Source organism: Paralichthys olivaceus, chromosome 11 (genome assembly GCF_024713975.1).
Source record: "Paralichthys olivaceus isolate ysfri-2021 chromosome 11, ASM2471397v2, whole genome shotgun sequence".
Classification (NCBI taxonomy): domain Eukaryota; kingdom Metazoa; phylum Chordata; class Actinopteri; order Pleuronectiformes; family Paralichthyidae; genus Paralichthys; species Paralichthys olivaceus.
In genome coordinates, this window is record NC_091103.1 from 4,302,533 (window position 1) to 4,326,927 (window position 24,395).

A 24,395-nucleotide genomic window follows, 5' to 3' on the forward strand; every position below is an offset into this window, starting at 1 on the left:
ATAATCCTTTAACTTTAATGTGACACACACACACACTGTCACTCACCCTCCCTCTCTCTCCTCTTCAGATGCTTCCAGTTCATTCAAAGTTAAGCTTTAGAAATCCATCCTGCGTCCACATTTTTCCAAAAATCCTCCCGCACGTCAGGAGTGAACCTTGTTGGTGGTAAACTATAAGAGAAGGGAGTGAGTAGGTGGAGGCAGCGGTGAGGTGGGGAGGGAAGGGAAATGGAGAGAGGCTGGAGGCAGCATGGGATATCCCTTTGAGTCATGGAATCTGATCCGAGGAGCAGACACGCTCAACAGACAGCCAAGCAGCCCTCTGTTACCTCCGTGTGTTGTCCCGTCATTCAGCCTCATTACACCGTGAGGACAACCAGCAGAGACACTGGAAACACTCACTGTGCTTCCATATGTCTCTGGAAAACGTGCATGATATCACCAGTGAATTCACACCGTCTGTTTTCAACACTCTCTCTCATGTTGGATCTCACTCATTGCACATAAAACACTGAGTTCATTTTTCTTTCACTCCACGTTTAAAAGACTTGTGGCTGCCTGGTGAAGAGGAGAGGAGCCAGGTGAGGTGAAATCCTCATCTCTGTGTGGGACGGTAGTTTGTTTGGCCTCACTCTGCATTCCTCAGCTCCACAGAGGAGTTCTTCTCCTGGTGGAGCTGGAGAGTCCCGCGGTTACACTGGACGTCTGCACACACATCTGCAGACGATTGTCAGGGATGGATCAGCTATGCAAAAAAATAAAAAATAAATCTCTCCTCTGTGTTTTGCAGGAGAGAGCACAATACTGATGAGAATGTGTGGTCGGCTATAGAGGTACAGTACGTACAGTTTAGTAATACTATCTGACTCTCTTCTTTTTATGAAGTTGGATTGACAAACAACTTAGTTTTGTAATGAAATCTTGGTTGATAAATGCCAAATAAATAAATTAGAGCTATTTCAAATAAAATATTGGTTTGTAATGTAAAAAGCTAAAAGCTTTTCTGATTCTTCTGATTCTAACGCCACCTGTTGTTAAAGAGGTTTTAGGTGTTTGTCACTGCTGAGAGACAAATATTCTGTTCTGGTCAAGAGTTGATAAATGAAATATGATGTGCAGACACATGTTCACTACATTTTCATCTGATGAATACTTTTCTTTAAGATTCTTACTCATTCAGGATGTTTTGCAGTAAATATCAGACAAAAACTGTTCATCTCAGTATGTCCTGCTTCATTCAGGTTATGTGCAGTAATTCTATCATTTATGATATAATATATTACATATTCACAGTAATATGTGGTCAACACAAAATGTTTGTGTGTGTGTGTGTGTGTGTGTGTGTGTGTGTGTGTAGGCCTGGTGAAGATGAGAAGCAGCAGCGTAATCACCATCTCCTCCTTTACCAGACTGCTGTCCTATGCCAAATCCTCTGTTACTATGGCAACCCCTCCTGGGGCAAAAAACACTGTGATGTGTACGACCGCATACGGTTGGATACTGCAAATAAGATTAGCCTATATGAAGTTGTTTGCAGCACCAAGCCAACTGAGGTGGGGTGAGGTAAGGTGAGGTGAGGTGAGGTGAGGTGAGGTGAGGTGAGGTGAGGTGAGTTGAGGTGAGGTGAGGTGAGGTGAGGTGAGGTGAGTTGAGGTGAGCGTCATGATAATGGCTCTGTCTTTGTTTGGGGCTGAATCTTTGGCCTTCAGGCTTTTTGCAGGTCAAGAACAAACAATATGAAGGGAGGAAATGATAGAGGAGGAAAGAATATTGGGGGGAAATATCTGCAGAGGTTATATCCCAGTCTGCAGATGACATGCATTCTGATTGGCTGCCTGTGTGTGTGTGTGTGTGTGTGTGTGTGTGTGTGCTGCAGCTGTCAGAGGCAGACACACACTGCACAGCTGTTTGTGTGAGGATATGAGTCAAATCAAGTCAATCACAACATGCCCTCTGAACTTTGAAGGATAAGTACTGAAACACTGTTATTACACTCGCCAAGGAGGTTCCAGCTCTGTCCGTTTGTTAGTTAGTTTGTTTGTTAGCAAGAACACACAGAAAACAACTTAACTGGTCACCACCAAACTTAATTGGTGGAAGGATGTGGTACGAGTCGGGGAAGAACCCATTGAATTTTGGTGCATATCTGGATCAGGGCTCAGATTTATGGGTTTTTTAAAACCCTTTCATTAACATTAAATGAACATTCACTCTTTACCACATTTTGTTGAGGGGATTTCTCAGATAATAATTCATGGAGCCTGATGAAAAAAGTCAGACATGTTAGCGGACTGATATTTATGAGATCTGAGTTTTGAAATAAGAATCCACATGTGGTGAATTCTGTGTGGTTTCATAAGGAGGCTGTTGGAGCGTAGAAATCAGACAGAAATAAACGTTGCAAACATTCAAACTGGAAAAAGTTGTTGACAATTACATGTTAGCGATATTAGCCACAGATTAGCAAACCCAACATTCACTCTCCTGTCGCTCTGCTCTCCACCAGCTCTCGTGGGACGTGTCTTACCACATTTACCGGTTGTTAAATTTGTGTGCCTGCTGTTTGGTGCTTGCCAGTGTACAAAGGGTTTGTGTTTCCTGAAGCCGGCGCCCTGTTGCTGCTGTGAACGACCCTAATGAGAACGGTGACACCAAACAAACAGTGAAGCTGTGAAACCAAACCAGTGAGCTGAAAGGTGTTAACGTGCTCCACTGAGCTGAGGGAGTCAGGTGAGATGGTCACCACGAGACATATCTTACATATCACATGTACAACAGAGCCACTGATGATGAGAGCTGGACCATATGGCCAGGAACTATATCGAGATTAAAATGTATTTCAATAAATTATAGTGATGAATGTCACATTATGATTTAAGTTTAAAAGTCTTCTTCATGAACAGAGAATGACAAACACTCGATAAACAGCAAAACATTCAAATCTGAGGTTGATCTATGATGTGTTATACCTCCACACTGTGTTTATAGAACGTATAAGAATTTATATATTGATATACATGTATCCGATAACATGTTTCACATTTCACCTTTAATTATAGCTCATTCCAATAAGAACAATCAGCTAACTTCATCACAAGGTTGATTAGAACGCTGCTGTAAGATCTTTTTTATATAATCATTATTTCAAAAATCTGAAATTAAATTTGTAAAAACTTCTAAATTGTTTCCTTAATTCCATCACCTCCATCAAGTCTGCGACTGGTTTTTAAACACAGTTTACAGGATCCCCCCTCTGTGCAGTCGTTTTTAATTCTGCAGCTCGGTGCAAACATGAACCTTTCATTAAGCCTCAACACAGTCAATTAGTGGCAGGTTAAAATAAATGAGCACAACCACATCTGTAGTGCACGTCCTCTCCAGTTAACACACAGAGGTCCATTACCACCCGCACAGTTTCACACCACTGACAAATAATCTGATGTTTTGTGAAGTAAATTGGCTGCATGTAATGAAGCTCTGCCTCCTGCTCCACTTGTTCAACCGATAACTGGCAGCATCTGCTCATTTCTCCTCATTAAATTCATTCATCTCCCACAGGTCGTACACTCAGCAGCTGGGATCCACTGAAATCATAAGCGTATTAGCGTCCTCCGCTGGTGATTACATCCAACAAGGCTGAGTCTCTCCAGGGAAAACTAAATATAAAATGTTTGCCTCAAGGTCACCAGCATCGCTATTAGCAGGAGTTGGAGCAACCAGAGCGCAGAGGAGGTGTTCAGACCCAAACACAGTAAGAGTGGAGGGGGGACTGGATAGATGTTGGGTGAGGGGGTTATGGGGTGAGAGGGTGATGGGGGGGAGTAGATAGAGTGCCTCTGTGCTGGCCTGATTGTGCCCTGAACAGAATGAGCTCACGTAACAAAGGAATTATTATCACTGGCTGGAGAGTTGCTGCAGTCTGGGAACTCAGCGCAGGCGTTTTCTCTGCCAGGCGCCCGAGAAATGTGGCCCGGCTCTGCTGTGGTGGAGGGGCTCAAACAACAACCCTCCCTCTCTCTCCCCCTCCCTCTCTCCATAAAGCGGCCTGTGTTTCGGGGGGGTGGGTGGACCGACTAACTAACGTGGCAGTGAGAGAGCACTGCCTCTCATTTGCTGTTCTCGTCACATTTATAACTTATTTTCCTGCAGGTAAATAAAACACTGATGCTCTATGTTCAGCAGTCACTCCAGGTTAAAGATAATAATCAGGAACTATATTTACTATATTTGCCCTTAACATTGTTCTTAATAGGGTTGGAAAACTGAAATGAATAATCACAATATGATTTACAGTGGAGTTGCAGAGCACATACATTCAAGGCAAAACTCATGAGATGCACTTGGAGGTAGATGTATGATGAACTTATAAAGTTATTGTGGTGAATGTTTAGCAAACAGTTTATTGTCTATTTACACAAAGCAACATAAGCGATGCCTCTCTTTTGGTCTCCACCAACTTCTGACAAACATTTCTGTTTCCTTAGCTGTTAAACGCTCCACTGAGTTTGCATTCTAGTTGCTTACATCTCAGCTTCTGGCACGCTGGTCGATGAGAGCAGTGAGAGCGAACTCAAAACTTTACGAGCTGTGGGCACAATAAGAGGCTCTGCAGAGCTGAAGCAGGAGATCCTTCTCGGTGGAATCCGCACAAACTCTTTGGATGTCGTGAAATATTGTTGAGCACAGCTTCAGCTATATGGTTCTACATGTGAAACAACCAGTCCTGCCCAACTGTCCCAGTCTCCTGCACCTGACAAGCCGAGACGCACTGAACCTCAGAAGAAGAAAACATCACATCGGGGGGAAAGACACATCTGTCCAGTTTCTATTCTTCTTGTCACAGGTGGGCCGGAGCCAATCCCCGGTGACATTAGGTGAGAGGCGTGCAGGGCAGACACATAGAGACAAACAACCAAACACAATCACAGTCTGCAATTAACCTAACCCCCCCCCAATCTGCATGTGGTCGGACTGAACCCACATGGACAACATACAAACTCCACACAGAGAGACCCTGGCTGGGATTTGAACCTGCAGCCTTCTCGCTGTGAGGAATCAGTGCTAACCACCACATCACTGCCACACAGGAGGGAATACAACAAATACACAAAACACGAACGCACACAAACACACGACTGCAGCATTTTTGAAAAACTACCAGTCTGACAAAAACCTTCAAGTGTGAAACTTCTACTTTACCTGACTGAGTGGTGGGTGTGTGTGGTGGGGGGGCCCAGTGACACCGCAGGACGACACAAACACACCACTGCTGCTCATGAGGACGGGACGGGACTGCTCGTGTCACAGATCAAAAACACATCCGAAGAAGTGGCTTCCTTTGTGTGTGTGTGTGTGTGTGTCCCCCCCCCTCCTCCTCCCCTCTATCTCCAGTTAACTCACACACTCTGTCTCTCACGGTCATAACACACACTTGGCTAAAGCCATGTGGCCGACACTGCTGACACACACTGTCTGGCTGCTGCTGGTCTCCTCCCTCTCACTCCATCTCTTCACTCACACGCTTGGTGTCTTTCTCTCTTTCTCTCTCTTTCCTTTGGCATTACTCACTCACTCACCCACACACACACACACACACACACTGCTTGAACACACAGACCTCTCTCTCTCTCTCTCTCTCTCCCAGTTTTCCTGTCCGGTCTGCCTCGCCCCAACACGGTGCACAAGGCGCTCATTCTTCTGGATAAAGAAATCCTGTGTTGCTCATGTTAACCTTAAACCAGACTCGCTGAGCGCTGAGAGCATACAGTGAGGGGAACAGACGTTTATTCTGTCAGACCTAAGCTGCTTATTCTGAACGCCATTTTCTGAACATGCACTGGACATTGTCTGCAGAGGCCTTGTGCAAAAACTGACAAATCTACATTCAGAGAGTCAAAAATCTGAATTGACACAAACAGATTCAGTCTCAGAATGAAGGAATTGGAAAGAATATTGTGACACTCTTGACCCTGGACACAGAAGAGAGGAGATGAGGTGAGAGAGATGATGTGAGGATAACTCACAGTCGCTGCAGGAGGCCTCTCATAACTCTGTATATGGGCCCAGATCTTTGATTCTAACAAAGTAAAATACTCCTATTCCAACAAAATTAAACATTATTTCAGTTAAATTAACTGATACCTGAAAAATGCACCGTCACAAAGCTCCAGACTTCCATATTACTGTTACTATCTCATGAAGAGCTTGTGGAGAGACACTGTTTCCGTCAGGCAGCGATCACACTGTCGGTCCGGTTTGATAAATTAAACAAAATCTTCAGATCCAGGAAAGATGACTGGGCCCGGCAGGAAGTTACGTATCTCTTTCATGTGGCCTCACGCATTCTTTCATTCTCACTGCAGCTACAGTGGATTAAGTTGTGACTTGGCAAAGTGACTTCATGAAAATCTGTTTTTGTTCCCGGTTGTTGTTGACAGAGAACATTTACTGATTTATGTGTTCATAAACATGATGCAAATGTCCAGACACTCTTCAGCGTGAAATCACCGAATCACTAAACTCCTGGTGAAACTGCTGCGTTTCACTTTAGTGAGTAAAAAAAAAACACTTCACAGCTAAATGCCTCGAGTGTCCTGATCTGGAAAAGCTTGATTTCTGAGTTGTATGACAAACTGCACATGCTTCACAGTCGTGTGAGCCTTGGTGGGATTTAACGTGATTTATACGAAGCACACTCGTCTGTCAGCCTGAATCACACAGCTGTTAAAGAGACGAACATCCCAAACTGAGCCACATGTTCAACGTGTTTGTTCAAATCTGGCAGCCGGTGGGAAATCTTCACTGCGGACATATATGAGCATACATGAGTGTTAATCACCACTGAGATGTCTTTCTCACTCTCTACTTTCGAAGCTCTGCCTCCCACCGTGACCACCTACTCACAGATTTAACCGCTCAGCTACAGCGACGCATCTTGAGCTGAAATGTCAGTTACCGCCTCAGTTTTTCCAGCTGCGTGGTTGTGTGACGTGTGTCGGCTGTAATTATCTTGGGCAGTGTTCCGGTACAGGTGCTCGTTCCAATCCAATTATCCAATCGGCCAATCACGCGTCAACAAAAACACTTATTAATAGATTTGAAATAAATGATTAATACATTCACTTGGTTACTATTTTGGGTGAAAACAAAAGCCCGCCTGCTGGAGTAATTCATAAATAAAACCCCGGTGTAGAGTTGTGTGCTGTCATTTGTGTGAGTCATTGCACTTCGCCCCTTCACGCTCCATTTTTAAACACGACCATTGGAAACCGATATACACACTTTAGCCTCAAGTTCGATAAACACATTGGATTTATCACCTGATCGCCACAGTGCAGATTCTGTACTTCAGCACAGGATGTCAGAGTTCGTATCCAGGGACGGTGTTATATACAGTCCGTAAGAAAACTACAGGAAACTACAGATGAAAATGCTGCTCTGTGGCACTACTAGTGGTCAAAATGAGTCACAACAAGTGACATCTGTCACAGTAGACACTAGTAATATATGGATATCTGTAACTGGAGCGTTAAGCCCCTGCTGACTGGTGTGACCTGTGGGATTTCTATCCACAGAAGGTGGAAATGTAAACTTCAGCTAAATATCTGCATGATTGAGCAGCTTTAAGACGAGTGCAGTGAATTTACAATTTCGATTTCCCTTAAAGCGTCTTGTCTGGATGAGACAAACGTTCGCCAATGTGGCACTGAGCCTCCTCCGCTCACCACCGCGAGCCCCCAGGTGACCACAACTCACCGGGGGGGGGGGGTGTCAAAGGTAAACATCTCTTTTATGTGTGTACACACATACACGCACCCTCACACTTAGCATAAACAGAGGTCTGAAACAGTAAAAGCTCCCCCTGCTTTCATCTTTAATGAAAAGCACATAGGGTTCGCCTCCCCTCTCTCCCCCTGCACCGCGGCAGCACCCACGCACCCATTCAAATCCTAACGCCTTTATAGAAACATACAGTGCAGCGCTGCAGGGCTGAGCTGAGGGAAGCGCTCATTATGAACATCAAAGGCCTCGATGGGCGCTGACTTGATCCTTTGAGATGATTGGAGTAACTCACTCAGTGAACAAAAAGCCTGGACGTCTCTGCACGCCTCGGATACTGTCGACCGGGCTGGAAAATTCAATTACCAAGCGATTCAGGGCCGGCAGAGGGGGGGGAGGAATGTACTGTGAAGACTTGAAGGAAATGGGTCATCATTTTTTGCCAGGATGTATTTGCAGATGACGGGTGGTGGATCAGACTCCCACGTGTTGCCCCCTCAGCCCGGGGCCACACTGAAGGAAGCTGCGGCTTTGTTTTGTTGAACAACACTATTGCTGAGTGACCGAGTATTCGTGCAATGACTTCAACGTCAAGCTTCATGTCATGCTCCGTCCTTCAGCGCTGAGATGTTGTTCCTGTCTCCGACAATGGCCAGCAGTGTTTTAATAATAGACACATGTCTGCGAGCCTCGGTGTTCCAAAGGATTACTGAGAGTTTAGCTTCAGGCATCATTTCTTTATCGGGCCGCGTCTGAGCCAGGAAACAGGTGGAAAGCAGATCACTAGCGCCATCTAGTGCAGCGGACGCATGCTGCCTCGTGGCCCACAGGAGAAATTAGAGGCAGCAGCTTTAAACACATTATTGAGTTATTATCATTCATGATGGCTACGAAGAAGAGAGATTCAGTTTATCTGTACTTCAATGATCCGTGCGTCTTCTCCCTCCTCCTTCTGGGTTTCAGATCTTTGTTTGTCACAGTAAAACATCCCGTAGCTTATATGAGCTGAGTGGCTAATTTAGAAAAGCTTTGTTTAAACACGGTGGCTATTTCAGCTGAATGCAAATGTTGGCGAGCGTACATGTTAACAGTTATAATTAAAACATGCTTTGCTGCTTTAATGCTGTTTGTTCTGTTTATCTTTTTTAATTTAGCGTGTTCACATTTTCTGATCTTGTGTTTGTACAAAGTGAAGTTCATGATCGTTCCAAAGTGGCTAAAAATGACCATCACTGTCATCTAGTTCTTCAGCGAGTGCATTCATACCCTCTGTTATATTTCATTTACTGCCGTTAATAAGTTCCCTTCTTTTCCCCTCAAGTGACGGGACATTAAAAGGTTTTTATTTATCGAAAATTGAAATGCCGTCTCAGGGAATATTCCAAGTCACAAAAGAGAATCCTTCTTCAGAAATTGCACTGGAAACCCTGAAGTGACTGTGGCCGTCAAAGAGAAGCTGTTGTTTCGCAGGTTCACAGACAGAATGTAGCAGAGCCGTGTGAGGAGAGATCCAAACAAAAAGCTGCTGAGGACAGTTTGATCGTCAGTCACAGGACATTCCACAGACACATACAGAATTCATCCAGTATCCTGTGTGAGGCAGCGTAACTTTCTGACATATAGAGTAGCCAACATTTCTTTCACTCTTTCTTTCTTTCACTCTTTCTTTCTTTCTCTCAAAGTTTGTGTTGACTTGGCTTCTCTCACTCTCACTTGTTTCTCGCTGCTGTCGACACACCGCGTGGGAAAAGTGTCACCTCTGAGAGGATGACAGGAGCAGCTGCAGCAACAGGTGAGAGTTGTAGGAAGTGACATTAGACGACTTCAGCTTAAGAGACTTTGATCGTTCTGTGTCATTTGACTGAATTTACGGTAACTGCATATTATCAGGCTCCTGACATCAACACCAAATAACGGTGTCTCACACTTCCCTGCACGCTGTGCCCCCGCCCCGCCCCCGCCCCACCCCCCACAGCAACAATAACCAGTCCATCAGTTTGTTCTTTACACAAGTCAACGCTGGGCGTCAGTAGCCAGCTTCTACTTTATAGTGTCCAGACTATAATGAAAACAACGCACAGAATATAGTGAGAATTAAAACTGAACTCTTAGGAATTAGGGAAAAGAACAAAAAGCAAGTGTAGCTACAAAGTGTAACCACTCAACAAATCACATTTTAAGATAATTCGATGTTTTCTATCAAATCTGATATGTGTATGTTTTGTAATGATGTCTTAAAAGTGCTCAGTGACTTTTATTTTGAAAGGTGCAATGATGGAACAAGCACATGAAAAAACGTGTGTGCAAATACAGAAACAATATAGTTTATATATATATATATATATATATAGTATTTGTACTCAATGCAGGGGAATGAAACATATTTTCCCTGAAGAAATAATAAGTAACGTCAGTAGCTGTTGTCTCTTGTTTCATAGCCACATTAGTGACGACAGTAAATCTTTTACAGTCGTGTTTAAGGACGGTGAGAAGAAGGAGCTGCAGCTTCTCTGATGCTGTAATTATCGCCTCAGTGTCACCACACAGCCTGAGCAGCAGGCAGCAGCTTCTCTCTTTGAACTGCAGGCAAACGCTGCGGATGAAGGAAATCCAGCAGAGGCCCGGCAGAGCTTTGCTCACTCGCTCACTGTAGGTTTTTTTTTTTTTTTTTTTAAGGAGGATGCGACACAAAGCTTGTGGATTACAGGTGGATTAAGTCTTATTTAACGTGGGTAAAGTGGTTCCAGAGATTGGATAAGTACCTATCAGAGTTTCCTACTGTTTATTCCGTCATGGTGTTTTTGTCTCTGTCTCTGAAGGAAGAATCTCTCATCTTTACTTTAACAGATCACAAGTCAGTCGATGGGTTTGAAGTTTGATGGATTTTGATGGTTCTTCTTCTTTTTTTCTTCTTTTTTTTAATCTTTCAACCAAATCTCTTGGGAAATGTACACAACACGTCCTGTGAGACGGATCAGTGTCCTCAGGAAAGAGTCATTAGGAGTTTGGAGCATCCACAGGAAAAGATTAACGAAGCTGATACTGGCTGGGATCTTCAGACTGAGAGCAACAAGATGGAGGGTTTTTTTTTTTTACGACAATGTCACATCATAGTTACATGAGAGGCCCCTCCACTGAACATTGTCACTTTGATCTGACTCTAAAGAGGATTTCTACAGAAGCTACACGGTGATAGTGTGTGGACAGTCCTCCAGCTGAACGTCTGTAACAACCTTATGAAATCTAATCATCACAACAGTTTAAAGAACAGATAAAAGCAGATGAGATAACTTTGAACTCTCCTACCTTGAATCTGACTTTCTTGAGCATCATCCTTGACTTCAGACTCCACCGAGTATGACACGACACCAAACTTTCCCAGCTCCACGCTGCATTCAGAAAAAAGAGCCGCCACCAAAACTCCAATCAGCTGAGATCCTCTGATTCCAGATCCAATCACAGCACCCAGCCTGAGTCACCGTGTGCTCTGCAGTGCGAGCTGTCTGCCTGCACCCTGTGTGTTTAACTGTGCCAAAGACAACAGTGTCTGCTCCAGTGTCGCCCTGCTCTCCCCTCGCCCCTCGCCCTCCTTTGAGACCCTTTACAAAGCTTATCAGCCGACTCATTCATCCGTAAAACAGACACACCCTCTTTTTATGACTGGAGGGTTGCCATTAACACCCCCCCCCCTCCCTCCCTCCCTCCCCTGCCACACAGTCCATATACGGGTGCTGGTAAGCCCTGTTGAACTCGCCCCCTCTGACCCTTTTAAAGGCCTGCTTGCTCCCCCCCCCCCATCATCTCCCATCTGTCTGGTCGCAGCGTCTCAGCTGACTCACCTCATCTTTGGGGCGGTCCTGCTTCTCCCGGCACATAATCCATCTGTATGTGCAGAATATAAGAGAACAAAGGATTATCTACACTCCAGGAAACTCAAATGGAGTCACATATGCAGCAGGTCACCGATCACTGCAGTGTAAATGTTCGGAAAAGATTTGGGGACATTTCTGTGACCTCTTCACCTCGGAGGGCAAAGTGTTTTCATCTGTGAGGTTAAGACAACAGCGAGACCCAGTGTGACCGACTGGAGTAATAAGAGAGGGACGGTTCTGACATGTTTGTTTGACCTTAGACCCCAAGCTACTGAAAACACACACACACACCAAACGAGTCTGCTCCGCATGAAAACCACCGAAGTTCACAATCAGTCAGTCACTTGTTGACTGTCAGTGAAGCAGCTTCAGTGTTGAAACATATCTCAAGTAACAAGCTTTAGATTTAGAGCTCGACAATTCAGAAAGAACAACTTGAAGATGAGTTAAACAACATTATTTTGTGTAGGACAGTATTTACGTGGGGTTTTTCAGAGAGATGGATAAATCCAGGCCTAATGATTTGTTCCTTACATTCATGATCTGCACTATTTCAACAATTGGAGTTCAACAAAGAGAATAAAAAAAATCTGCCTGTACCTTTTATTTGAGAGAAAACATTTTTAAATGTAATTGTCAACTTCCAAGATTTATCAAGAGTGTTTTTATCATTATTAACACATTATCGTTACATGTACCAGTAGATTACAAGAGTAAATAATGAAGTTAATCACTGGAAGTCTGAAAGTAAACAGAGCCATCTTCAATGTTATCACCTGAGCACCTCCTCACACAGCGTCAAAACGTCTGCGGTGAAAAAGACCTGAGCAGACATGAGTCACGGATGCAGAGTCGGACCTGCGGCTCACAGGGATGAATCATTGTGAGGGATTAAAAGTGATCAGTCATCACGAGACACAACACTTCACGTTTCAACTGAGTTAATCCAGAAAACGTATTCGTCTGGAGACTTAACAGGCAGAATGTGTCCTGGTGGCTCTTTTAGCAAGATGGTACACAACTGTACAGTGTGGATCTCCTCTGATATATATATATATATATATATATATATATATATATATATATATATCTATATAGATGCTTAATTACATTGATTTATGTCATGAATTAATTTGCTGCTTCTGCTAAGTTTTTAGATTCTGGCGTTCTATTCCATTACTGCTGCTCACCGGGACCTCAGAACTAAGTTTTGTTCTCTCATGTACCTCAAACGATGGACGACATGATAAGCCCCACATCTCAATCGCGCCCTGATGTTAAATCCGGCCTCCTCCAGGTTAGCAGATGGAACAAGCTCAGAGGGTCAAAGTACAAAGCAAATACATTTCCCATAGACTGTTAGTCGTTCAGTACTTCTTATCATACTGATGAATGTGTATTTCATGTTGGTTTTAATGTATTTGCTATAAAAACAAGGTCAAATGACATGATTGACAGCAGCGTGTTAAGGTAAGCTAATCAAGTTACCACCCGCCCAGCAAAGAAAAACTCTAGACTAACATTTTTCAATACATTTTATTCCATTAAAGATTCTTTTTTCTAATTGTACACTGGAATGTTAAGATTCCCCTTCAGTAATATCGTTAAAAATGCTCAAAATAGCCATTTTCAACCCCACATCCACAGAGCCTCTGCCAAATTGAAATTTGGGGAGTACAAATGAAAAAGAAAAGGAAAAAAAAAATAAAAATAAACAAGATGAAAAACATTGTTTTGAATAATATTGATGTACAGTGAGAATGTAAGTAAAGGATGACTGGGCGGATGGGCAGAGGTTGTCGGCAGCAGTCGCTCCGCCACCTCGAACCCGTGGGGCTGAATATCAGGCTGACAGTCTGATCCCTGCTCTCCTGGTGTGCATGGATTTCTACCATCGAAACAACTCACACCCACTCCCACCTCAGATCAACAACGCTTTGCGAGATGTCAGATGTAAGATTAGTAGCTCGTGTGTTGTTTCTGTGTTCAAAGAACTTTTCATTCCGTCGTATCTAAGAGCTGATTAGTGACTTAAATGGAGCAGAATGAAACATGGCGGCGTTTCCTTCTGACAAAGTGAGGAGTGGTTGCTTTCATGTTACAAAAAAAAAAAAAAGTCAGAACATTCAATTAATGCGAATGTCATATATCTTTACTGGTAATTCACTTTGCCCTGCAGCTGAGGATCCCTTGCAATGTCCTGCTCTTCACTGTCAAATTCCAATATCCAAATTAATGATAAACATTTGACAAATCAAACAGCAAACAGTAAAAAATATCAAAGTTAAAAATAAAAAGGACAATTTTGCTGATGATAACCACAGACAGTACAGAAAGGACGTTCAGCACTGAGCCATATTTTTTGCATTTCAGCGAAGAACCAACGTGTTACCTCTCTACAAAAAACTGAAAAAAATCAAAGTTCGCACAAGAGAAAAACAAAAAAAAATCTGAAGTGAGATCATTAGAGCAAATCACAATAGTTTAACAATTAAAGAGCGACAGGCTTATAATGATTGAGACAGCTACAATGCTGCAGTTACTATGGATAACAGAAAGCAAGAACCCCATTCATGATTTGATGAACCATTTGCAATGTGAGTGAGAAGGAGAAAGTTTGTGGAGGATGATCTGAACTACCAGCTCTTTCTGATGGAGACTGATACAGTGGCCTCAGGTCCGTGGTCTCCGTCTCCGTCTCCCTCTCTCTCTCTACCACATGGCAGACTGATGATGAGATGGCCGCTGCTGTCCCCCCCCCCCCCCCTACCAGTCATCCTCTACTTTGTCTGAAGTTGTCTTTACTGCTCTGGTCGGCAAACACAACAACATCAGTGTAGTTTTTCTTTTTTTGTGTGTGAGTTTGTTGATTTTACCTGTTCAATTAACTCTATATATAGATGATCCTCTCTCATACAAACATATAAATACACCACCGCTGCTCTGCTCCACCACAGGAAGAGGCCTCGACCGGAGGGCTGATGTCGTCCTGTCGATGTACACAGTCTTTGAAATAGTATACAGGGTGGGCAGGCAAGAAATCTTCAATCTTTCTCTGTAGAATAGGACTTTTTTGTTGGTGATTTTTTTTTCTTTTTTTTTCTGATTTTGTCGTTTTTCTGAATATTTTACAGGATTTCGTATTTGTCGACGACGAAGGAGGTTTCTGAAGAAAATCTAGTGGAGATGTCGCCATCTACTTGAGTCACTTTGGTAACCTGGGGGGGGAAAGGAAGTCAATTAACAGCATGTAAGTAGTTTATCATCAATGAGTACAATCAGCAGTGACTACAACTGTTTTACAGTATCTATTCATAACATAAGGCTAAATCTGATCCACAAGTTCTTGTAACTTGTTGTAGGACTGGCTGCCTGTATGCGCACAAATGTTCCAGCAGTGTTTCCCATTAATTATCTAGACTGTGGCGACCAAACGTATTCTAATTTGTCCGACAAGTTTCACAAGGAACCAAAACTTTTGTTACAAAAACACAAAAAATATTTTCTCGACCAAATCAGAGGAAATTCCCTCAAGGCATCTGGAGATAACGTGTTCACAGGAATGGAATGTACGTCTGTACGGTCGCAACCCGAAGACATAATAAAAAGCAGTTATAGTGTTTTTCACTGGGGCATTTTTTTTGCCACAAAGGTGCCGAAAGGTACTCTTTGGAAATGTTCATGCCATATGCATTAACACAGAATTACTTAACGGTTAACCAACAGCTGAAATCATTTTAGAGTCAAACACATTCAGGTTCAGACTTTTTGGAGCTTAAGTTGCAAAAGTTTGAGATCTCAACTCCTAACCCTGGCTGCACGGTTCAAACTGTCTCTGGCACCACCACTCACACGATAGAAACATTCGTGAAGACGCTGGTTGAAAAAGATTCCGCACACGGAAACTCCTGACACGGGAGGTAACCTGTCTGATCGGTAACTCACCTGGATGTCACAGTAGTTGCGCTTGGACACAAAGGACACGTTGACAGGAAAGAAGTCATTGGGCTGTCCGGCGATGCTGAACTCCAGACTGCCGGTCTTGTTGTTGGAATCAATGACAGGTAGGCACCACTCCAAGATGTTTCGCCTGCTGTCATGTTTGTACTCTCCGTCCAAATCACCGATAACTGGAGCTCCCACCCCTGACCTGCAGCGGATCAGAAACACAAACACATCAATGAATGAAAGTCGGAACTGAAAATGCTGATATCCCAAAACATTTCTCTATGGATGTTTGTAATGGATGCATTATTTTTTCACTACGAAAAAGTAAAAATCAATAAAACTGCACAAGAAAGGAAAATCATTTTCTATTCTTTATGGTTTTGTATTAAAATTCAACTAATTGCAGCAACATACCATTAGTCTTACAAACCCAAACACTGACAAGATTCCTAATCTAATAAAAACTAGAATATTTTCAAGTTTCTTAAATCCTGTGACGTGCTAGGTGTCGATTCTTTGTTGTAACAGATAACAGAGTAACTACAATTACTTTTAATGCATTAACAACCCATTGACCGAAGTCATTGGGAGCGTATACACACACATCGTGTAGTGGATGCACTTACGGAACGGGGATGCTGATGACGACGTCATTGAGCTCGAGACTCTCCTCCTGCAGCTCGTACTCAATGTTGACATCACAGCCGGTAGCACTCTCTGAAGGCCAGCAGTTTACTGAGAGAGAGAGAGATAAGAAGAGGGTGAGACTGCAGCAGGACACTGTTCAGTTATTCTGTGATACTACATTTGTTATGACCGTATCAAAGCCCCTGTACTGAACTGTGGTAATCAGAGGATGTTGGTCATCAGTAGAGTTACTGAAGTTAGCTTATGATGATATTGTCCATCCAAATACACTGTGTAAAGGTGTCACAATACATCTACTGAAATAAATAGAGGAGAGGGATCACTTCAACTTTACTCCTTAAGCCCCCAGATAAAGAACATGTAAGAACGTACTGGTTAGCGGTATGAGGGACTCGTCTGTGGTCTGTAGTCTCCACTTCAGCACGCCAACATCGTTGTTGAGAGGGAAGGACTTCTCTGGATTCTTCAGGCCAATCACAGACTCTGCTGTGAACAACTTCTTGTCCACATTGGGATGTGTCTGAGTGGAGAAGATAGAGACACATGGTTGTCACACAGAAGTCATGTGACCTGCTGTACGTACACCAGACATAATAGAGGCTGTTGGTACTTGAACTGATGATAGTGATAGTAACAGGTATGTCAATAAAGAACCTTTATGATTTCCTCCCACATCGTTTTATTCAAAATATGATGTGTGTTGACCTACTTGCAGCTGCAACCCTTTGTTGTCATTGTTATTGATGATGAGGCGAATGCGTCCATTCTTGTCATCCGTGACTCGGAGCGTCACCATGCCCAGCAACTCCATGTTCTGTAGGCCGCCGTCACGACCACAAGTCAGCGAGATCTTCTCCTCCACACGCAGATGTACGCTTGGTTAAAAACAAATTCAAACTGTGAGCTGCTTGATCAGATATTCATAAAAACAGTAATTTGCATGATCATAATGTATAACAAACCTAAGGTATAACATTTTATTTTCATTTATTTTAAATAATAGACAGGATGTATACTGTGAAGCCTCCTTAAGTTAAGAAAGGACAGGATGTATTGATTTTAAAAGGATATCAGTAGATTTATATACAGTCTCTGTTGTGTTTGTACCTCTCTACGTTGACTGGCGGAGGCAGAACCTTAGATACATCTGAGCCTCTCTTTCCTGTGTTGGAAATGATGGTTTCACCCTCAGACTTCAGCTTGTCCACAAAGTTGTCCACCTCTTTCCCTTTAGCACCCAGTTTCAGAGCCTTACTGGGTCCGCTTGGTCTGAAAAGAAAAAGAAATACAAGGCTTCAACAATTTTTTGCCAGACTACAGAGCTTGTCCAGAAGAATACATGTCGATTGTAATGGTAAACAATGGCAATAACCACTGTTAATTAGTTGACTTCTCCGAGCTGTACCTGGCTGTACTGGGGGTGATCTTGGGTTTCTCCGGCTCGACGATGGTGTCTGTGATGATGGACCCTGAGGAGACACTGGTCATGCCACCGCTGCCGAAGCCGCCGAAAGCAGGCACCTTCTTTCCGGAGCGCTCAGCATCCCTCCTCGCCTGCTGCAGCTCCTTGGCCTTCCTCCTCATCTCTGCCTTAGCTTCTCTTTCTTGGGTCTGTGCAGTATGGTCAGGTTTAAGATTATTACGACAGAGAGAACTCCTTCTTCATTTTCACTGATGTTTACTCTTGTACGTGATAGATACATAAAACTGCACAACAGTAATCAATTGTTAACTATATTTTTGCTTGCAAATTGCACGTAATTAATAATTCATTCATTTCTTTGTATTATCCCCTGAGGGTGTCCCTTTAAATTACCCAATTATCTAATCAGAATAATGTGATCTCACCTCTCTGACAGCACGGAACACCTTCTCCTCATGGGAGTCCATCTCTGTGAAGGTGCGGATCTGAGCCAGGTTGACGTTCTCTCTGTAGCCTAATGCCACAATCTCATCGAAGGCAAAGATCAGGTCAAAACAGTGCTCCGATATTTCACTCTCCTCCAGCACACGACAGTATTCTGGGATCTGATGGGGGGGGGGAAAGAGACTGATATCAACAAGTTGAATCAGAATAAACATGTTTACACTGCAGTGAGGAAGAGATGTGATCTTTTAGAATAACTTAAAAGAAAAAAATATTTCTGTATGAGGCTAAAAGCTTGACTGCTACAACCACACAGATCATGTGTCACGAGAAGAACAGAGAGACTGTCCTCTCTAGTGATTGCTCTTGTTCCCCTACAACCACTGTCCTTCTGGATTTGGAATAAGAAGGTAAGAAATATAAGGTACGGAAGATGAGATATGTCGGATACATAGACCTTTTAAATAACATGAAGATAAATATCAGATTGGACACGGCAGACGTCCAATAATAAGGACCAGGTTTAGGACATTCATAATTTCTTCTGGGAGGAAAAGGTGACTGTAGCATGATAACATGCATTAACTTACTTGGTTGTTAGGGACCAGTGAGTCTGACTAATGTGTGCTTAAAGCAAACTCCTTGTCATTGAATTCACAAGGAAATGAATTGAACAAGATGTACAAAAAAACCCACTGTAAACCTTCACCATAGAGTCAGTGGTTTACTGGCAGACAGCCAACACTAGAGAAAATGATGTAGATTAAATTTATTTAACATTTAACGAACTGCAACTATAAAACCAATGATACTGGAAGTTTTATGTTGTTTCAGAAATATTTAATTTAGTTACTGACATGGATAAAGTGTTGTGTCTGGAATGACCAGCAAAAATGAGATTTATGAGCATGAATGAGTCTCTACCCACTTACTAGTGTATACTTCTACTAAATATTGTAAGTTTTTTAAGTTTTAGTCTTTATTTTCTTCATATTTAAATGTATTACTATTCTGGTAGCAGGAACAAAAACAATTTCACTACGCATTGTACTGTGTATGATTGTGTATGTGACAAATACAACAGTCTTGAATCTTGAATCTACAGTCCCCAGTGAATCCACAGCTAATTACTGCCACCTACTGACATGAAATCTCATGAGCTAAACAAGCAGAGCGACAAAAGATGACAAGGAAATGAAAAGCAAACTCGGAAGCTGGTCCCAGACCTCCTAAAGTAAAATATAAAAAAGACGTAAATCCATCATAGCAATATTGAACTTAAATCTGTAAACTCCTACTTTTACTTATAAAACACTTTTTTACATTTTGGATTGTAATCTAACTTCCATATGAAAGGATAAATAAAGTGAGAACATAGTGAAATGAACATCAACACTAATTGGGCAGCTGAACAAATACATATTGACTATCAGAGGTGAGTCAACAGCCGGTTGTTTTTCTGGTTTTTTTGGTCTGTCATTTTATTTAGGGGTAATTTAATGATCTGCCTCCTTGAGATTTAAAATCTGTAATTTATTAACCCATGAAGCACAATTAAAAGTGTGCCCTTTGGTGGTGCCTGCTAGCTCACCCTTTGCTGTGCGTCTTCACCCACTCTCTCTCCCCATTACACAAGAAAATTGTGAGCTTTGGCAGTGAAAAGTTGGGCCTCACACCCAGACTGTTAATGTGGGCCCATTGTAACTCAATCCACTCAGTCATCTGTGCCCATCCTGGACAAGCCAGGGTCAGAATAGCTCACCTAAATAACTGATGCAGATGATAACCTCACTGGGGGTTACATTCATGCTGGTAAGACTACCCATGTGTTGTCTTCTCAGGCTCATATCACAGGCAGCAGCGACAAGTGATCGAAGAACCAAGACTGGCGGCAAAACCTCTGCATTAAGTCTGGACCCAATTTTGCAGACATCCTCTGGAATTCAAGTCTGAAAACAGCTCAAGTGTGGCTGTGCACCCTGATCTCAACATAAGTTACGGCCACAGATCTTTCATTCGGTTGCTGCAAGAGGAGAGTTCCTTCATCTGATGTCATTAGATTCTAAATCTATTTATTTCAAATAGTGTCAGACATTTGTTGCTCTTCAGCCCAAAGCTTTTAGCTAATCAAAGATCACACAACTGCATTAATCTACCGGAAATCACTAGGTAGAAAATATGAACTTCTTGCGCAAAACATCAACCCCGTGTACATTGTGTCATGTTTCTTGTGCAACCAAGATGTTGATCAGAAAATGAAAGAGAAAGGCAGTGCACAGCAGTTTGCTAACTGGACAGTATGAGCAAACTTCACAGAATTACAGGGTGTAAATATTGTAAAACTGATGCACAGAAAGATGTACATTTGTTGTTTGCCTCATTTAGATTTATATTGGGACAGGTATCTATGCTAGTCAAGCAGTATGGGAAAGCATGATCAAAGCTATTATGACATTAAGATTAGATTTTTTTTTATGTTTATGCACTTAAATTAAATGATTAATAATCCATTTTACGTTCAGGTTTCAAATGTAGAAAACGTTGAATATCTATAAATCCAACTTGTGGCAGATGTGGCAGCAATTTGCAGGAAGATGCCGTTATTTCTTACCACACGGGAGAAGAGTCTGAGCGTCTCCAAGTCCTCAAGGATGTTGCTGTTCTTGGTGGTGATGAGGACCATGTAGAGTTTCTCAAGAGGCTGATACACATAGCGAACACTGTCTGTTTCCACAAAGGTGTGCTGTTTGCCCGTGTTCATCAGTTTGGGGAATGCAGCCAGGAGACCCTCTATACGAGTCCGGGTCATTTCCACAAACTGCCGCGATACAATGGCCTTGCCGGCCTTGGTGCACACCGCCGCTGCCAACAGCACCTGCAGGTGAAGAGAAAACACGATTAAGTAAAAAGAAAAAAAAAACATATTGGACAATCAAAATTTGAGTGAACAAATGATAACAGATGGGAAGAGTGAACTATATGTCTACAGGAACTTAATAATAAAGACAATGAATATTTTTTATTTAACTTCAGATGCCACAGGAGTTTGTTGTTGCAGGTGAGAGAATGTGTTGTTAAATTATGTTTGTTGTGAGCTATTTGTGAAATGAAGAATAAGGTTCACATCTTGCTCTATTGTCCTGTCAAGACATTGTGTTTTTTTTATTATTATTATTAAGTATTATTCTGGCAGGAGGATAAGAGAAAACTTGAGTTGTGCTCCAGGCAGGGAACTTTTTAAAAACTTTAAAAGCAGATTTACTTTCTTGATCTTGGGGAAATAGACATTCATGGCAAGAAAGTTGTGAACCCATGAGGGTTGGGCACTGTGTGGAGAAATGACGTTACAAAAACAACATTAAAAACTAATATAGATGAGAATGAAGACTATGGAAGTAAATGCCCCCCCCCCTCCACTATGAGCAGAAACAACTTGTAAGTCTGTAACTTGGACCCAGCTGCCGTAAGGTAGTTTTCTAAGTTGTGTGTTAATGTCTGACAGGTCGTAAAACCCATTTTGCATCACCACAGTCCTGAAGGGTGGCTGGTGCGTTAATTCCACGTTGACAATGGCTGAAGCTCAGTTCACTGTGTCTCTCACCTTGACATCAACGAGCAACAGCTGTCACAGAACCAGCGAGGATGAGAAGTGAACTAACACACACACACACGCTTTATATTCGGCTCATGGGGTCGTCCGGCTGAGAACAGCAGATCTACCCCGGATCCTGCTAATGACAGGAGCTAACCTCGGCGCTAGCTTGTAGCGCTAAGTTAAACGTCAGCGGTAGCAGCGCGGTCAGTGTCGCCCGCTCCGCGTCACATTCACCCGGGGAATGAAACGACGGTCCATTCGTCTGACTCCAACGTGGAAGCTGCGAGCCGAAGCTGTCAGCCCGACGGGGCGAAGCCTTTGTGTGCTTCCTCTCCTCGACAAGCTAGCTAACCGAGACTAGCCATTAGCTACTTCGCCAGGTTTAGCCAATGTTGTGATAATTGCAAGGCCCGATCACAGGCGGGGGGGGGGGGGTAAACTCACCATTTTGGTCCCTCGCTATGGTACGACGGGTCTTCGGTGTCTCGCGTGTCTCAGCTCGGAGGGGATTTTTTTTTTTTTATCACTCTGGAACAACAAGGTGCGAATGTGCAGCTGACTTCTCGCTGTGCGGTTGTTAGCTCGCTAGCGTCAATATGGCAGCAGCACAGAGCCACGTCTCCACCGGAAGAGCAGCGCTGGATCAGCCCACTGTGGAGCCAGTGACGTGGGCCCCACACTGGCGTTGCATAAATAACCGGAGAGAGAGAGAGACACTTCCACAGGCGGCTCTTCTTCTTCTTCTTCTTCTTCTTCTTCTTCCGATCAGCTCCCAGACACGCTGCGGACGCTGTCCTCTCTCATCCACGTGCCTTGTCAGTGTGAAAACACAGAGAAGTAATAATAACCTGGTAATAATGATGAGGATCCACACAAATACAGAACTGAAGGCAAAGGTTAAAAGGTCACATGGCAGAAATGTAGATGTGAAAGTGCAACAGATGCGATAAAAGTGAAATGTAAAGAAAGGTTTTAAAACCAGGGGTCACCAACCTTTTTAAACTGAGAGCTACTTCACGGGTACTGAGTCATACGAGGGGCCACCAGGTTGGTACAAGCTTCTGAAATAATACATTTGCTCAGTTTGCCCTTAGTTATTTATATATTATTGTTTAAATTGTTTAAATTTAAAGATGAAGTCCCTGAGAAAGTATGTTTACAATGAAACTGTGTCTTGGAGATTTAACAGAGGATGAGACGCTCGCCAGACGAACGTCCTTATGGATGATGTTGAGAAGGAGCTTGAACGGAGAAGGTCAACTAACTAGCAAGGCCTTCGCTGAGGAACTTAGGTTTACGACCGGGCATATTAATCATTCACATGAACATATAACGTGTCAAACTGTATTGTTATATATGTGTACGTGTACGAGGTATAGTTTCACTTAAGCACTGAACAACTTGCAGATTTACATCTCAATTAAAGTCAGTGTTGACATCATATTTCAGAATGTGCCTTTTAAAAATGACTTCTGCTTGACTGACACATCTATTCAAATATGAAATCAATAAATGTAAATGCCAAATCAGTCATGTATGTTGAGCAATCATAATAAAATCCTACAAAATAATAAATAAAACCTCAGCAAAGATCTGCTTAGGTTCTATTGAGTAATATCTGCTCTTGCTCTGTGTATTACAATGATCAACAAGGTTTTAGCCCAGAGAGAACACTAAGCCTTTTGTTTCTTTGGTCATCCTGGTTTGATGTGATCTTGCCTTTTACAAAAGCTGTACAGTGTTGTAACTGGTTTGTGGCTCTGCAGCACAATATCAAGTGACACGAAGGCCTTCAGGTGTTGCCATAAACCTCACAGTGTTGCAGTAGCTTTGTTTGGTCACTAGATGTCCTCATTTCAACTGTGTATGAACAACGAAGAACCAAAGTGCCAGAATTAACCAGTGGTGGGATGTAAACGAAGTACATTTACTTTGTTAATAAACAAGAACATTTTGTACTTTGAGTAAATAAATTTATTTTCAGGTACTTTTACTCCACCTCTCGTATGAGCAAGTATTTGTACTTCCTACTACACAACATTTTGTTACATGTTCACATTGTTGAAGAAACACCTGAAGTGGATTCTGAAGATGCAGCCAGAATGATGTAGTAGCATTAGAGAATAGGGGATACTGTGAGTACTTTTACTTATAATAGTGAAAGTAAAGGTGGGTGAGGGGTAGAGCGGTGGGTTGTTTGTTCCCAGTCTTCCCCATCTGCATGCCGAAGTGTCCTTGGGCAAGATGCTGAACCCCGAATTGCCCCTCATAGAAAGAAATTACATTTTGAACATCTTCGTGTGGGATTATATTCTCATGGATACTTGATCTATGAAATTTGAAAGAGTGGTATTATTTATCATGGCCTAATCATCAAGTCACATCTGGAAAAAAACACAATCACACTTTGGAATGACAACCTGATGACAACTCATGTAAGAGGGACACTGAGAACATAATTTTAGTCTTTATTTCAGAGTTGACCTCAATCCAAAGATGTAGGTGTACACCCTCTAAAAGTGATGGCAATAAAAGCTGCAATTCTTGTGAAGGATAAACATTTGGACTCTCTGATAAATAACATGATTCTGTGAAACAAGAGTTTTCTGATGTGTTATTTTGTCTTTAATCGTGCGTGAACACTAGAACAAGATTTGAAGGGATAGTTATCAGAGGACATTTAGAC

At 42.6% G+C, this 24,395-nt stretch overlaps 2 protein-coding genes across 27 annotated transcripts in view; both read right to left on the reverse strand.

Moving 5' to 3' along the window:
• The window catches only part of phldb1b (pleckstrin homology-like domain, family B, member 1b), a 90,879-nt gene extending 79,635 nt beyond the window's left edge, over nucleotides 1–11,244 (reverse strand). For 9 of the 25 annotated variants that reach the window (XM_069534985.1, XM_069534989.1, XM_069534986.1 and 6 more), the window contains exon 1: nucleotides 5,200–5,378. In XM_069534985.1, the coding sequence (XP_069391086.1) occupies nucleotides 5,200–5,277 (78 nt within the window). In that variant the 5' untranslated portion in view covers nucleotides 5,278–5,378. Of the gene's footprint in view, nucleotides 1–46; nucleotides 157–5,199; nucleotides 5,380–11,085 lie in introns of those variants that run through there. The other 16 variants (XM_069534997.1, XM_069534994.1, XM_069534992.1 and 13 more) reach the window with 7 other exon arrangements.
• Nucleotides 11,245–13,168: 1,924 nt separating this feature from the next.
• arcn1b (archain 1b) lies at nucleotides 13,169–22,586 on the reverse strand. Of its 2 annotated transcripts, none has more exons than XR_011244485.1 (10): nucleotides 22,154–22,586; nucleotides 20,726–20,989; nucleotides 18,096–18,275; nucleotides 17,653–17,858; nucleotides 17,355–17,516; nucleotides 16,957–17,122; nucleotides 16,620–16,767; nucleotides 16,222–16,334; nucleotides 15,597–15,796; nucleotides 13,169–14,869 (listed from the first exon to the last, which is right to left on the reverse strand). XR_011244485.1 is itself a non-coding variant. In XM_020095156.2 (10 exons), the coding sequence occupies exons 1-10, from the start codon at nucleotides 22,154–22,156 to the stop codon at nucleotides 14,780–14,782; spliced, it is 1,533 nt and encodes a 510-aa protein (XP_019950715.2). In that variant the 5' UTR covers nucleotides 22,157–22,586; the 3' UTR covers nucleotides 13,169–14,779. The 2 variants fall into 2 exon arrangements, 1 of the variants encoding a protein (XP_019950715.2); XM_020095156.2 differs by having other exon boundaries at nucleotides 15,597–15,801; nucleotides 16,226–16,334.
• Nucleotides 22,587–24,395: the final 1,809 nt, after the last annotated feature.

Bases quoted from the DNA above. Each gene is read 5' to 3' on its own strand.
- arcn1b (XM_020095156.2), bottom strand. The intron at 18,276-20,725 runs GTAAGAAATAAC...CCCCCCCATCAG, and splicing joins TCAGACTCTTCTCCCGTGTG to ATCCCAGAATACTGTCGTGT. The intron at 14,870-15,596 runs GTGAGTTACCGA...TTCCCCCCCCAG, and splicing joins GCAACTACTGTGACATCCAG to GTTACCAAAGTGACTCAAGT.